This window comes from Uloborus diversus, chromosome 4 (genome assembly GCF_026930045.1).
Source record: "Uloborus diversus isolate 005 chromosome 4, Udiv.v.3.1, whole genome shotgun sequence".
NCBI lineage: Eukaryota > Metazoa > Arthropoda > Arachnida > Araneae > Uloboridae > Uloborus > Uloborus diversus.
In genome coordinates, this window is record NC_072734.1 from 16,091,449 (window position 1) to 16,107,895 (window position 16,447).

Consider the following 16,447-nt stretch of genomic DNA (forward strand, 5'->3'; position numbering starts at 1 on the left):
CTGATTTACTAATAATGTTCCAGAAGCATCAATGCAAACCATTACCAAAACTAAGGCAGAATTGCCAATAAGAATCAAGCATCTCCCATGCTTGTAATTCTTGTCTTGCGAAGCTGCAGCTATCCGAAAACTTATTCCTCTCATTGGGAGCTTAGTCAATCTGGACGGGACGTAATCGAACTAAAACATAATCGAACGCTCAGACAATCTTTAAACCGGTAGCTAAAAACAATTTTCACAACAGTGAAAAGTGTGCATTCGTGCAACTTGTAGCAATATAGGAAACTTTTTTGCAAAGATACTTGGTTTTACGGGGAAATAGATGAAAACCCGTGAAATCCCGTCTACCTGTACTGCTCGGCGTACCTCGTAAATAAAAAGTGTGTAAAGTGAAGCTTGTTCAACAATCAGGCCTAAATGAAAAAAAAAAAGTTTTGTGTAAAATTTCCGCCAACGTGTTGAAAAGAGCAATTATATGATTAAAAATTCAAATTTAGACCTCATTGGATTTTTTTCCCAAAAATTCAGTCGTTGTTATTAGTAGGCGTGAACATTCCGTTTCGTTGATTTTCTGATAAAAAAACACCTTTCCTCATGAGTCATGAGGAGGTCCGACACAAACAGAACCTGAGGCGGTGATTGGGGCTTATAAGTGGGCGGGGGGCAAAAAAAAGGGAAACTAAAAGCCACAGGTCTTTTAGCAGCAGCAAAAAAAAAAAAAAAAAAAAAACGAGCTCGGTGACTTCCTTTTACTCCAATTTAATGTCATTTTCCCATCATTGGTAATTTTAATGTGATTCAATAGTTTACTCTCTAAATATCATCAACAGTGGCCAAATTAAAGCCAGATTTAAAACAAAAAATCGCCAAATTTGTCGCCAAATTGGCGACCAAAACACTGGCGATGTATTGCCAAGTGTCCGCCACATTGTAACACCACTTGAGTTTACATCGAAATTAACAATGATTTCCCATTTTAAGGGGGGCAAAAGACCCCCTTAAAAACACCCGAATGCAACCAAAAGAGAAGGTGCACAACTAGACCCCACTAGGAGTCTACGTACCAAATTTCAACTTTCTATGAAATACCGTTCTTGAGTTATGCGACATACATACGCATATACGTACATACAGACGTCACGAGAAAACTCGTTGTAACTAACTCGGGAATCGTCAAAATGGATATTTCGCGTGTCTATACGTTCTTAGGCACTTAACCACATAAGGTCGAGTCGAAAAAAAAAAAAACTAAACATTTATTCGGTAGTGAGCAAAATTGAAATAAAGGTCGATTTTTGAGTAAAATTTTTTCGCGAATGCAATACTTCCTTTTTTGTAAAAGGACGTAAAAAGAGAGAGAGAGAGAAAACACTTCTATTAGGACTAGTTTTGAGAACAGATCAGAGATAATTGATGTAAACCTAACAACTTAACTCACGTTTTTCTGAAGATTTTCATGAATTTTGTACACAATAACTTTCCCCGAAGAAACATAAGAAGAATATAGACTATATTATTTACCCCAAAGTATTTTGAAATGTCAAAAACACTTGGTAATAATTTTATTAAACAAGTATAGCTTGTTTAAGTAAAACAATTGATTTACTAATATCTAAACAATGAATACATAAACTAAAATTTACTGCTTGTGCTCAATAATGTTTCGTAAACAGATATACAAAAGTAAAACAAATACACTGTAAAAAAATTCCGAAACGTTACTGAGTATTTCCGCGTAATGTTTCGGGTTTTCAATGGTTTTCATCCACTTCTTGGAAAAATTAAGCATCATAGTCAAAATGTTTCCTGAATTGCTTCAAGTCGCACGAATGCAGACTTGTCACTGTTATAAAAACTACTTTTAACTCCCAGTTTAAAGATTAAAACTAAGCGTATTTATAAAGTGTATCTGCTTCAGTTCGATTGCGGCCCGTCCAGACTGATAAGGCGTCCAAAGGGCGCAAATCAGTCATTGGGCTACGTAGCTTTGCAAGAATTGCAGGCAAGTAAGATGCTTGTTACTTACCTGCAAGTCTGTCTTAGCTTTGGCCATGTTTGTAATACTGCCCTTAGAGCTTTCCCGGAAACGCAGGAAGGTGCCAAACTTTTATAGTGTACCCAACTTAGTTTGTTCTAAAATTCCAGAGATGCGACTGACTTTAAACGGGAAGATTTCTGAATATTTTAGGAAGCTTCCAGGATAATTTCAGGAAGGTAATGAATTTTAGCGGAAAACGTTCCTGGTTTTTGTGAGATATGTTACTGGAAGAAATTGGGCGCGTCAGCTGCCTATTATTTCCCAGGAACGTTTCTGAATTGTTTTTACAGTGTACTTATGTTCCGAAAATTTCTGCTTTTTTTAATACTTTCTAGTTTTGGTTTTTAAATTTGAAAATAAAATAAAATAACTATCAAAAGTGGGAGGGCAGTTGCCCCTTTGCCCCCCCCCCCCCTTCGCGAATTGCTGCCACTGAAAACAACCCTCATTAGGTGCCATTCCAGCGCTACTTGTGTGACTTTTTGACACCATTTCGTTGCAAATAACAATAAAGATCAATATGATATATTTTTTAAATATTTCTTAGGGTATGTAAAAGGTTTTGGGTGGCAGTTTTATTTTCTTAGGACAATTCTAAAAAATTTTATGAAATATTTAATATAGCGTTACGTGTGTGACTCAGAAAATGAAAGTTAGCTATAGCTCATACTATTTTGTAGTTTTCTGCGAAGTTTTAAAAGGTAAATGAACAGTATTATTTGTGCATGTGTCTAAGTATACTGAGTAAGTATTCCACAAATATTTTTTTTTCTAAATCTCATACAATAGCAACAAAAAATATTTTATTAGCGTTACGTGTGTGACTGCGACTAACATTTGAAGGGGATTTCATAATAAAAATCCACAGTTTACGTCGGATCTTTGCCGAATTGCGCACATGGGATCTTTGGTGCTTAGGAAATCACATGATGATTCTTTCCCTCTGGGTTTTGCCCCCCATCCCCACGAGGGTTTTCAATATTCCAGTTCAGTTTACATCGGATCTTCGCCAAATTTGGCACAGAGATCAGAGATCCGTCCTTTGATGCTCAAGAATACACATACTTTCGGGGTACTTTCGCCCCCTTTGGGGGTCGCCCCCCTTAGGGGGTTTTCCAGAAAATCCGCAAAACGGGGTAGTGAGGCCTATCAGTAAAAATGATTTTTTAAAAAAAGTTAAATTTTGAGGCTTAAAATTGCTTTTTTCTACACATTGACGGGAAACACAATGTTATTTTTTTCTTTTATTTAAGCCTGAGTGTTAAAAATGCGCCACTTGACGCAACTATTATTTTCGAGGTAGACCGTGCAACGCCGGGCAACGCAGCTAGTAAATACTTGAATTGAAAGGAAAATTTCACAAAAAAAAGAATGAAGATTAAATTAATTTTTATTTGCATACGAATCAAATAGTAAATGTCAAGCTTATAAACTATCACGAACTTCTAACCTATACTTATGTGGTTTAAAAGTTTTGGAATATTTTAAATCGTCTGTAGAATTTACTCACTTTTTCTCAAAAACCAAAAATTATCATAAAATGTACAGTGGCTCCCAAAAGTGTTCGTACACCTACGATTTTCAATGAAATAGGCCATTATCCATTGGTTAGAATTATTATTTCAGAATAGGTATTTTATTATAAGATCTACTAGTCGACCCGTGCGGATCTCCGCACTGTGCTTCGAATCGCTTTATAAGGCATTTCTTTCTTTAAAATTTTCAAAGGAAGAACATTATGAAGAAGAACCGAAATAAAGTAAGCGCAGAAGAGAAGCCATGTAATTTAAAGGCATCAGTAACAAAACCTCGTTAAATACAACGTTGTGATAATTTGATCATCGCTCAGCTGTTGGTCGTACATATTTTCAATGCAAACTTAAATATCATTAAAAGTGTGGCTGAGTAGTGACTCGTGAAAAAGCAATAATTGTGCATGTGAAAAAACAGGTTGTGGCAAATACAGTCCTGCCCATGTGAGCATCTGACGGGAAAAAAAGAAACATTAAAGAGATATTTATTGGCACGGATTCGAATTGGCGCCATTCTGATTAACAGCCCGACACCGCAAAAAACTTAGCAACCTACTAATGGCGCCTTCCTTTTCGAAAGTTATTCATTGAAGGAATGCGTAGTAAAAAACAGCAAAAAAGCTTTTTGCCAAAAAATAATAATAATAATAATAATAAGATCATGCTTCTATGTTTTGTCATTACCCAGCATGATACGATTTAAAATTTTTCGTAAAGCATGGAATTTGATTAAAGAATGACGAAGATCTCACGTAGCGATTGAAACAAACATTCTACAGAAGTAATAAATTAGATTGAAAATAAGTGTTTTTATCTTTGAATATTGAACTATTTCACACGGAAGGTTGCTTTAACCGTTACGGCTTAAATGCCCGCACATGTTTCTTTTTAAATCGAACACTTGAAATTCAAAACCAAAACCAGTTGAACTGAGTCCGTTTTTTAAGTGTAATTTTTCGAACGTAGACAAAATGTATTTTTCTTTCAGCAGAAAGCAGAGGAGTAAAAAATGATTTCTTGCTAATGAAGTTGATAATAATTTTAATGCTTTATATCGTATTTGCGCGAATAAAAAATTAAAGGTTTACTGGGTGAAACTCGTAGCTTTAATTTGGCATAGTATTTTTTCATTTGTACAAAAGGTTGAACACTGCTATTAGAAACATCTACATTTCACCATACAATGAAAATGTTTTTCTGTACAAAAATGACTTCCTTTAGGTAAATCTAATACTTTTTTATGCTTATATTATGCTGAGTGATCTGAATGTAGTCAGAGCTTTAAAAAAAAGGAAGAACACTCTTCGATTAACAGTCAACTTATCTTAATGGTAACTGTAGCTTGCATAACGGAGTCGAAACACCAAGTAGCATTCCCACTTCATTTATTTTTTTTACGTGTGTATGTTATGAGTACATGTAATGCGTAATACTAATATAAATTTGATATTATGTCGAAGAGCCCAAGCTTGCCCGAAGTTCATATAGTTTATAGCCGAACGCTCTACTGAAAAAAACTTATCAATTTAACCAAACAACTAATTCCAGTGCTTTTAAGCTTTATTAAAATATAAACACACACACACACAGGTTTTTTTTTTTTTTTTTTTTTTTTTTTTTGCCGAAAGCGACGTAAAAAGTTGGAAAACTGCATTAGAACTTTGCAAAAAAAAAAAAAAAATGCATAAGAACTACATGCTGCATCAAGGTTTTCAAACAGCAAGGGGCGTTTTCGAAAACTTGATTTTTCGACCGTAAGTCTATTTTTCATCCTTAGCCAGCCTGATAAGTTTTAAAATGAGAAGGGAACAGTATATAAGATAAGATATTGAAGAGAAATGTTTTTATTTTTGAAAATTTTTACAATTCGTTACCGCAGGCAGCTTGAACCGTTATGACTTAGATGGCAGCACATGTTCATCATTTAACAGCACGGTTAAAATACAAAATAAATTGAACTATGCTCTATTTTAAGCGTAGCTTTTCGAATGTAGTAAAAATGTGATAAGCTATTTTTTTTATTTTTTATTTTTTTTTTTTGTTTTTTGCAAAAAGTAGAAAAAATATATATTTTACCCTTCAAATTGAGGTAGTATTTTTTTTATTTGTACAAAGAGTCAAAAACTCATTAGAAGAATATATATTTCAATATACGATTTATTATTTTTTTCTGAACGAAAAACAATTCTAATATAGTCTGAAATCTTAAACCTGTTACTTATATTTTCGCTCTTACATTATGCTTTAATTTTCTTACCAGAGCCAAAGCTTTAAAAAAAATAAAAAAAACGTACAATTCAGAAGCAATTTAGCACAGAGTTGCATTAAGTTTTCATAACAGCAAGTAGCATTTCCTTCTCATTTATTCTATTCCCTCATATTTGTTATTCACTTCATTAAGTATTCATGCAATGCGCGATATTTCTCTAATTTTTTTGATGCAGATTGTCCGGACGTGGGCCCGAACGCTCATTTTCCTGGTTACGAGGAGAACGCTCTGCCAATCAAGCTATTCAGCTCTGTCGGTCATAGTGCAAGTTAAAGTTATAAGTTTAACCGAAAACCTCATTCTGGTTCTTTAAAACTGGTTTTTCGGCTGAAAAAAACTATTTTTAGACCGTGGGTCTATTTTTCGTCAGTAGCCAGCACCATAAACTTTAAAATAAAGTGTAAATCGAAGAAATCGATCAAGAATTGAGGAAAATCTGGCGTAGAAACCAAAAACAGGCTACAGAAATAATATATAAGGATAATCTATATTTAACAAAACTACATGAAAATTTTTAATAAAACATTAAAACATAATTTTTAAAAAATCAAAAACCAAAAATTGCCGGAAATTTTATCTCACAAAAGTCTTTGTACACTTTGAAAAAATGACAAAAAATTAGTAAATAATCTAACTTTTTACAAAGTTATTATTTAGTAGAACATCATGCAGTATCAACAAGAGCTTTTAAACGTCTGGGAATAGATTTCATTGTTTTTTCTTTCTTTTTTTGCGTAATTTCTGAGTAAGTGTTCAACCCCAGTTTGAGTCTTACTGTTTCTAGCTCTATTTTCGTTTCAAAGCTGTATTTTCGTAATCTAGCCCCCAGATATCTCTAAATATGTTACATTAAGTTCAAATCTGGAGATTGAGGGGGTATTTCTAAGCTTAAGGACAATTTTTGAGGCACCAAACGCAAACGTGTGCTTCTTATCGTTATCTCGATAAAAAAAAAACAAAGTTGTTTCCGATTACCAAATTTTGGGCTAATAGTTTAAAATTGCTTTTTAAAATATTTAAATGAACAGCATGATTCATTATTTAATCAAAAAATTCCAAATTTCCAAATCCTGATGCTGTAATGCACCCTCACATTAAAACACTTTCACCGTCCTGATTAACTGATCCAACTAAGTTCTTCAGATTAAATTCCTCATTTTTTCTTTTATTTACAATTATACAACAATTTAACCCAAAATGTTAAATTTATTTTCATCTATAAGTAAGACGTTGTTCCAAAACGTTTTGAGCTTATTTATCATTGATTTTGCAACGGAAAGCGTAAGCTTACTGTTATTCGCACGAACAAGAAAATTTCTGCAGGAAGAGGTCCCATTTAATCCAGTTAATCAGAGAACTTGGCGAACAATTTTAGGTGAAAATTAAACGTAAAATGTTTCATTCAATTCTGCAGAAATTTTTTCAGCACTCAAATGTGTATTTTTCATAATTTTTTTAACTGTAAACCTCCGATCACGCATTGTTAACTTTGCCAGTTGACCTTTTCTTACCGTGTTTTCGATCCTATTCTTCTCTTTAAAGCATTTTATCAAGCACTTCACTATAGAATGATATAAATTACCTAATTTAGAGACATTTCAAACCAATTTACCGCTACTGTGAGTAAACAATTCAAATTTCGAATGGTGTTTGTGGTGTTTTTCAAATACCAGTCATTTTAAAGTAATAAGCACAATATTAAGGAATTAATAAACAAAAAATTATAGCCAAATGACTTTTAAGGGTCAACACAATGCAAAAATAATAAAAAAAATGACATATGATAGTTTTAATCATGAATTTATTCGAAAAAATTTTAGTGTACGACGACTTTTGTGGAGTATTATTTCTCCGTCTCTTCATTTTTTGACAAATTTCAAAAATAAAATCTGGCAATATTTTGAAAAAAACTACTGAGTTTTATTCAGAATGGCATAAGAATGGTGTGAAAAAAAATTGGACTTCATATTCAAATTCAGTTTTGCGTTATTTTGGTTTTACTACAAAATTTCAAGGTATACGAACACTTTTGGGAGCCACTGTAAATGCAATTTAAGGTATTTAGAACATTGTTTTTTTTTTCTTAAAGTATGCAGATTGAGAACACTTTGTTTAATTTGCTCTTTGGGTATGAAAACAACAATTAATTAATTTGTTCTTTTTATCTATACATATATATATAAATGAATGTTTGTCTGTATGTCATCCATGAACTCAAAAACTACCCGGCAGATTTGGCTGAAACTTTCACCGTTTGTTATTTTTGGTTCTGGGAATGTTTATAGACCAGTTCGAAAAAAATCCGATCGATAGTTCCTTTTTTATTCCAATTTAAGTCACAATCCATTGGATAAATACGAATAAAATTATCGGCTGCAGAAATTAATTCGCGTGAAAGATCTCATTGATAAGAAGTTAGCTGTTGCCATTTTTCTTGAGTTTGAACAAATAAATTCTTTCTTTATTGTTTTATGGCTTTTCATGCAACGGGGGGATTTAAAACTTTTTTCTATTTGATATTTTTAGCAATTGATTGATCTTGCAAACTGCGTGAGTACAAAATTTGAGTAGATTCACGGCTTTACTTGATACCTGGACCGATTATTATGAAAATTGCTATATATATGTATTTTTCCACGGAGAAGGTGCATAATATGCTCATTGAAGCCACTCGCCACCAGGTGGCACTGCAGAGTAGCAACTTCTGCCCCGTTCAACCGGTTGTCATGAAAATCAGTATAATGATGTATTTTTTTTGTTGGCGTAGCAACGCGCGTCGGGTACAGCTAGTTTATTATATTTTATCAACATCATTATTTTTTAACACTCACTGAGTCTTGGATTCAGTGCCAGCAGACAATATTTTTAGTTGAATCGTGTAAAAAAGAAGTACTTTTTTCCCTTACATTGAAATGTAAAAATCCAACTCGTAATGAAAACCATTCAGACGCATTACGTGTGTGACATCTTTCAAAAAGCCCCGTTAAAAATTTTCTGCCGAATGTTTGAGGATGAAAGTCTGGTTACAGGTATGACCAACAAAAAGTGACCTACATATTTGGGGGGGGGGGTTAAAAACTTATCAAAAGTATTTATTAAAAACACGTGACTCATAACTATAGTAAAGCATGTGTGTTCATAATATTTGATAGCTTAAAAAAATTGATAATTAAGTTAAAAAAATGGCTCTTACATTTATTTCACTAACAATGCTTTTTTTTTTTACTTCGTCTAAATGTTATCAAATGAGGCTAAAATCTGATATAAAAATATCTTAAACACAAAATTGATGCTGGATTTGAAAGGAACAGATATTTCTTTGTCAGAAAATAAGATTTGTTTCTATATTCTGTGGAAAAATATTTTCAGTGTGTCAAGACCACTTTCCGTGGAATTTCCCATTACCATCCTTGTTGTTCGAGTAAATAGTCTGACGATTACTTCGGATGTTTTTCATTTTTTCATTAAGTGAAATATTTTACTCACGAATATTCTCCCACGCAGTTTTCACAAAACTTTTCATTTCAGTCACTCCTGGATCAGTTTCGACTACTCTTTCGTGTTGTTTGTACGGATGTGCTACCGAAATGTTGATTTTAACCGTTAATGAGTGCATTTTGATGAACGTTATCGTTACCTATGTATGAGCGCGCATTTGCATTTGTATGTATAAACTTGTATAACTCATACCTTGTGCCATTTGGCGCATGTCGAACTCACGCTTTGCATTAACTTTTTATTTAGTTTCTTAAAATGCATACATCACATACAGGCTGTCAAAATAAAAGCGTCTCGAAAAATATTGTTACGGATCCCCGGTGCGACTTCCAACTTTCTTGAAAGGACGACACGGTTCTTGAGAAAAACACAGGAGATTTATTTACACTATGTACAGGAAAGATCGTTAACAACTGCTAAATTAATCATCAGCAATTAAGCAAATATCAATCAACACCGTAAACTCAACGATTACACACGTATTTACATTCAAATACGCAAAACAAAACAGCGAAATGCCTCGCAATAAACAGAGTTAATACACTCTCAGTACAAATTCTCAATCGAGACTGACTTTTTATCATGCGTAACAGCTATTTATAGACATCGAAAGAGACCTCTCAACTATTCCAGAAAATGCAACACCGTTCTACACTTTCTTATTTCTTTTCATTCACAAATTTTGTCATTCAGAAATGAGGGGACCGTATACTTCAGCCGAATGTACGGGGGCTGTATATTCATTACAAGAAACTATTTACAGGTTACGCTACTACAGTAATTTTAGATGAAAGATAATTTAACAAACGCCAAATTTAGCTAGATTAAGGCAAATTAATCACAAAAATAATTACTATTTACAGAATTTGTAACAATATAAATTCAAGATTAGCTGAAAAAAAGGGAATGTCGTTGTATGGGAAAGTGCATGGATATTTTCAACAAGACGAAGAAATAACACACATCACCTTATCTATCATCTTAGTGTATGAGATTTTGGTGAGGAGAGGACAATCGGCTAAGGCAGTTAAATCTCCTGGTCGTCTCGATCATCTGATCCATTTCCCAGTGATTTTTACCTATGGCAGAACTGACGATTTAGTTAGGCAAAAAAAGTATCCTGCCACATTTCAACAGAAGCAGCAGGCTATTGAAAATTTTAAACTTTGCATCTGTCCTTTAAATGAAGCTGGTACAAATGTCTGACAGTTTAATAACTCGAGCTCAGTACAGCATTAGGTCTCATTTACTCGAGGCATCTTGGTTGAATCAACTTTCGAACGGACTTTTGTCAGGAGATGATTGTAATCAACTTTTCAGTTGATTAAACTCGGGACACTTTTAACTCCAGGGTCCCTCTTACCTATTTGTAGTTTAACTAGTTGGATAGGGCCCAGAAGACAATACTGATTTTATCAGGGTGGCGACAGATCAGGGAGATCAGGGAAAAATCAGGGAACTTTATTAATCAGGGAAAAGTCAGGGAAATATCAGGGAATTTTGAAAAAATAACGAAAAATCAGGAAAAATTGATTTTATGAAGAAAAAAAATTTTTTTTTTGCTTTACAAAATTAAGTACTCTAATTCCCTACGCATTTTCCGCCAAATATCTGTTCAAAATATAAAAAAGTAAAATTAATGAGATGCGATTATACACTGCCGCATATTTATCCACCTTTTCTCCTCAACGTCAAAGTATTGAATCTTAACTTATTAACCACAGGATGAACTATCTATGATTGCTTCTGTGTCTGTTAGGTTGTTTATTTTACCTAGCTTGAAATTTCCTTTTACATTTTCAATGCTACGTAAAATAAAAAAACCATACAAGCAAAGAGGAAGCCTTCATTAATGCCTTAGCTGCCATTATTCCATTGTCTCGAAGTAATTAACGTACTGTAATCAAGATTTCAAGAAGAAATCTTTGGTTTTTGAATTAATACTATAAAAGCTTAAAAGTTATTACTACTTCGCGTTTTTAATTTAATTGCTAAAATTGAACTTTCAATTAAAAAAACTTTGTTTTTTGCAGTTATACTATTTGTTGTCACCGCAGATTATAAAGGTTTTCTTTTCTACAGACTTAAGTGATTCTTTAATTTTATGTTGTATTCCTCTTTTATATATTTTGAAATTAACTAATTGCTTCATTTTTCCTTGCATTTCAAAGTTGTTTGCTACAAAAGCAATCTAAGAATTTTTTTTTTGTTACATACTGAAATCATTTGAAATAGTGTTAACTTGTGTACTAAAGTAAATATCTTTAATTTTTTATTGTTAAAATGCTGTATTCATTCATTAAAACCTACTTTCTTGATTAGAGAAAAGCTCCCTATGAATGGATGTCAAATGGTTTCATCTATTTTGCATAAATATGTCAATTAGTTATATAAGAATAACTACATTACTTCTATTCTTTCACTATTACTTGTTATTCTTGCAACAATTATTATACTGTTTGAAAACTTAGTTCAAAATTATTTCAATTACCTTTTAGTTCTATCATAAATACACATATGTTTTTAAGAGTAATTTTAAAAGTTTCTTAAAATTCGTATGCTAAGTTGTTTCTAGAAGTAAAGTATTTTCTTTTTTTTAATTTTCTATAATCTTTCCATGTAGAAAAATTTAATATACTGTTTTGTAGGGAAGGGGGGGGGGGGTTCCCCCAAAAAATTGACTTGATATTTTTTTAAAAACCATTTTATTAAAAAAGTAACATCTTTTTAAAATATATCTTTAGTTCAACAACTTTACCCAACTTAAAAAGTTTAAAATACTGCATTTTATACAAACATACAATGGATTTCAAGTAGAGCAAAGAAAGAAAACCATTATCATTAATAACGTAAATCAGGGAAATTTGGTGCACTTAATCAGGGAACTTTTTTTCACAGTTCCTGTCGCCACCCTGTTTATGATCCGAAGTCCAGCACCCCCAGAGATATTGTTTCACTTGGAGCACATTGTGACCACGAGTATATTTAATGTCCTTAAGTCACCATTAATGAACTTCGACCGGCTAGGATCGAACTCGGGACCCTCCGATCACAAGTCCGATGCCTTACCGATCAGGCCACCACAGCCCACTCATAGGGACACTCCGAGCGTTTGCTCTATCCACGAGTAAACTAGTCAAGAATCAACTCTGTTCAGTTTTAACAGTGTTGTGGAGCAGCTGTTCGAATAAATTCGGCTTAGAAGAAAAGTTGATTCAACTGAGTTGCCTCGTGTAAAGACAACGAAAAACGCCAGTCAAAGAGTTGTCAGAAGACGTTCTCGGAACGTGTATTCCACTAACTGCCTGAAATGTATGAGGCCTTAACGTAAGCAGTGGCATATTCTATGTTGGACAATTCTTGTATATACGTATATAAGAGCATTGATGCACGACTTTTACTTTGAACCCCCCACCCCCGTATTTAAAATGTGTACATGTGATATCCTGGCTCCGATTTAGAAATTGGGGATCCCTGCTCCAGATGCTTTTTTGGGCCTCTGTAGTCAAACCTTACAGTTGGCTAAAAGAATTTTACCATTGGCTATAACAAGTTTTGTCATTTGGGGAACCTTAAAAGATGGAGCTCTAGACCTCGACCTAATTCACCCATTCTGCAATCAGGCCCTGCTGATGTCCACATCAGATTTTTGATGACCTTTTCTTGTAATAATGGTTCTTCTTGTTGTGTAGATTTCTGAGCGTGAAGAAGTGGCTCCTCCGCAAACGTCAGCAGGTGGAATTGGCCCGGAAGCGCGGCTGGAAAGGATACTGGGTGTGTCTGAAGGGGACGACCCTCCTCTTCTACCCGTGCGAAAGTCGGGAGGGACGGGCCATCGACACCACGCCCAAGCACCTGATCATCGTGGACGGGGCAGTCATGCAGCCCATTCCAGAACATCCGAAAAGGGACTTCATCTTCTGCCTGAGCACCGCCTTTGGAGATGCCTACCTTTTCCAGGTCAGACCATCACTGTAAAAACAAAGTGGCTAAACTTTAAATCAGTTGGGGCCCTAGTTTTAGTTTTCTGGCAAGCACCAAAGGTTGCATAATCAATCCGGGGTTTGGCAGCTTGTACCATAACTCGACGTGCAAATTAGAAAATGCTTGTCAAGGAGCAACCTATTGCACCTGGAAGTTCGACTATATTACAGCTTCAATAATGATATGTAACTTGCTTCACTGTCTTTGTTGTCTGACTGCTCAGTGTCAAAGATGGTGGGGCACTTGAACTACTAGTTCAAATCACGAGACCTTTAAAAATATTGATCATAGTATTTACCAGAAAAATGAAGGATGGTGTTTCATTTTACTGTTTTTTATACTGTCACTCCACGCATAGGCCTACCGACCAAAAGGATTTCAGGTAAACTGATAAAAAGTGCTATTTCTGATATCAAAATTTTATTCTAAAAGACGAAAGCGGGAGAGAAAGAAATCTCGATGCTGTACCAAAATGTAGTGAAAGTAAGCATCATCTCCTGTAGTTAGTATGTTGGAACAACTGTTAGTGCAAAATGTTTTTTTTTTTTTAATCGTGTAGTGATGAAACTTGCCGCGAAATCCTTATTTTATTTGACACTGATACCTTATTTCGGGACTTATCCAAATTGTAGTATTGACATGAGAGTTGAAGGAACTAGTCCAAAGGTGGGCAACTAGAGTCTCATGACGTTTTTTTTTAGCAGCCTTAAAAGTAAATATACAAATTCTCATAAATACTGCTCTACCAACGTTGGAGAAACAATCATATGACTACGGGCTATGGGAGGTGATGAGGCTATTCAGGAAAATAGGTTAGATACGAAAAAGAAAAAACCCAAAGCTAAAACCTGGAAAAGAAAAATTCCAAAACAATCTCCAAAAAGGTCTTTCATGTTCTTTAAGGGAGAGGAAAGGTAAAGGACTTAAAACCCATATTCTGTTCGCTCTGTCAGCAGTATGTTCGGTTACATTCATATGTTCAGTTAGAATAATTGTGTTTATGATGTATTCATATTATTATTAGATTTACATTTTATAATGTAAAACTATTCCGTTTCTTTGATATGTGTATAAAAAATATGACAACTTATTTTATGTATAGAAGAATAACATTGAAGCTATTTCGTGCGGTCGTTTGCTCAACTGACAAATTTAACGTGACCTTTTAAATATGAAAAAGACGTCTCACTCTTGAACTAGTGGACTACTAGACTTTTCTCCCCATCACTCGACGTTTTAGCGTAGAGCCTGAGGATTGCCACGAGTTTTCACCTGATGTGAATGGAGAAACTGTAATCAGATATTTTTTTTCCCACTCAAAGCGAGATTTTACCAATTAAGGCCAAATTAAGCCTTTATGTATACTGAATGTTTTTAAATTTTGTATTAACTTTTTAAATGTGTGTCTGAGAGCCCATTGAGTGATCAAAAATGTCCTTCTTGTTCTTTCAGGCCCCGTGCCAGGTTGAGTTGGAGAACTGGATTCACAGCATCCACAGCGCATGCGCGGCAGCTTTCGCACGCCATCGAGGCAAGACGGGCACTCTACATCTCTTACAGGAGGAAATATTCAGGCTGGAGAAAGACATTGAGTCGGTAAGAATCCTATATCAGATATTTGATTCATAAAGCACAAGACATTTTTCTGTACACCAACGTAAAAAAAAGTTTTGCCTTATTTTCATGTGCCAATTTTTACCGCTGTTTGTTTTAAATGGAATTACAATAGAAGGTTGTTTATAGATTTTTTAGCTATGAAGGAATAATCGGATAAAAAGAGGACGGATGGTCCACTCACGTGACAGTGAAGAAATTCCTCAATAAAGCTCTCTTTCTCTCTCTATGTATTATACGTTCTCTTAAGAAAGTATAATACATAGAGATACAATACACTCTTAATACAATAAGAGTGTATTAAAAAGTATTGTAATAAAGTAGATACAATACACTCTTAATACAAAATTTCTCTTCTGAGAGAAGAGAAATTTTGTAAGAGAGACTTATTTGGTCACTAAACTTCTCTTATGCAATGGACTGTTTTTATCTGAGCATTATCAAGTTCTCAATTTATTACGCTCTTCATCAGGAGAAAAACACATCATTAAAACTTTTTTTCTAGAATCAGAATGAGTTGAAACATGTGATGTGACCAAAATATCGTCGCTTCAGAGCAACAGTAGGACAGCTTAGTGTTATTCCAGGGATTAGATGTCTTGGTGTTGTTCTGAGATGACGATATATTGAACAATGTTTGAAAATGACCAATGCTAATCATTGATACCAAAGAGTCCTTAAATTCATACGTTCGCTAGTGAGCTGTTTGCCTGTATTTTTTATTTGTTTCTTCGAAGATCATCAGTTTTTACCTTTCGTTTTCTGCACATTAATGTCGTATTTTATCCATGCAAAAACACAGAACAGAAAAACTATAAAAAAAATTAAATGTATTGTCACTTTGCGACACATAATTTCAACTTTTGTGTCGCAAAGTGTATTGTACTAAAATGTCGCAAATGTATTGTATTAATTTCAAACTTTTGTGGTGGAATTATTTTTCAATAGAGATTATTAACCTAAACATAAGTTAGGAGACATGGGGCCCATATAAACAGTTAAATTTTGTATTTTTTGACTCATTTTTATTTTCACTTCAAGCAGTCAATATCCTAACCCTGTATCTGTTTTTGAACATTTTTGCAATTGAAAGTGTACATCTAGGACTAACAGTTGCGAAAATAAAAGTCTTGCAGGTTAAAACAGAACACGCTGTATAATAACATCTTGAATTTCATAGCATTCATGTCATTTTGATCGAAAACGAACATCGTAGCACACTCAAATGTGAAGAGTAGCAGCAAAAGTTGAATCACTTTATCTTGTTTCTTCCAGGACTCCCGGATGAAACACATGGCAGAGTTGCAGCTGACGGTGGTGGCCGATTCGGACAGTCGTCAGTCTCTAACAGCTCAGATCTCCCAGTGGGAGGAGAATTTGGAACGCCTTCACTGCGGCCAGTTCCGGTTGCGCTGCTACATGGCCTCTCTGCAAAACTCGGAGTTGCCGAACCCGAAAGTGAGTTAGTTTTTTTATAAACTCTTTACTGAAGTGATTTTTAAATTACTTGGA

General features: G+C 34.2%; 1 protein-coding gene across 1 annotated transcript in view; it reads left to right on the forward strand.

Annotated features, from left to right (window-relative positions):
• The window catches only part of LOC129221509 (protein still life, isoform SIF type 1-like), a 251,783-nt gene that overhangs the window by 156,197 nt on the left and 79,139 nt on the right, over nucleotides 1-16,447 (forward strand). The window contains exons 10-12 of the mRNA XM_054856000.1: nucleotides 13,030-13,297; nucleotides 14,774-14,917; nucleotides 16,211-16,393. Coding sequence (XP_054711975.1) covers nucleotides 13,030-13,297; nucleotides 14,774-14,917; nucleotides 16,211-16,393 — 595 coding nt within the window. The remainder of the gene's footprint in view (nucleotides 1-13,029; nucleotides 13,298-14,773; nucleotides 14,918-16,210; nucleotides 16,394-16,447) is intronic.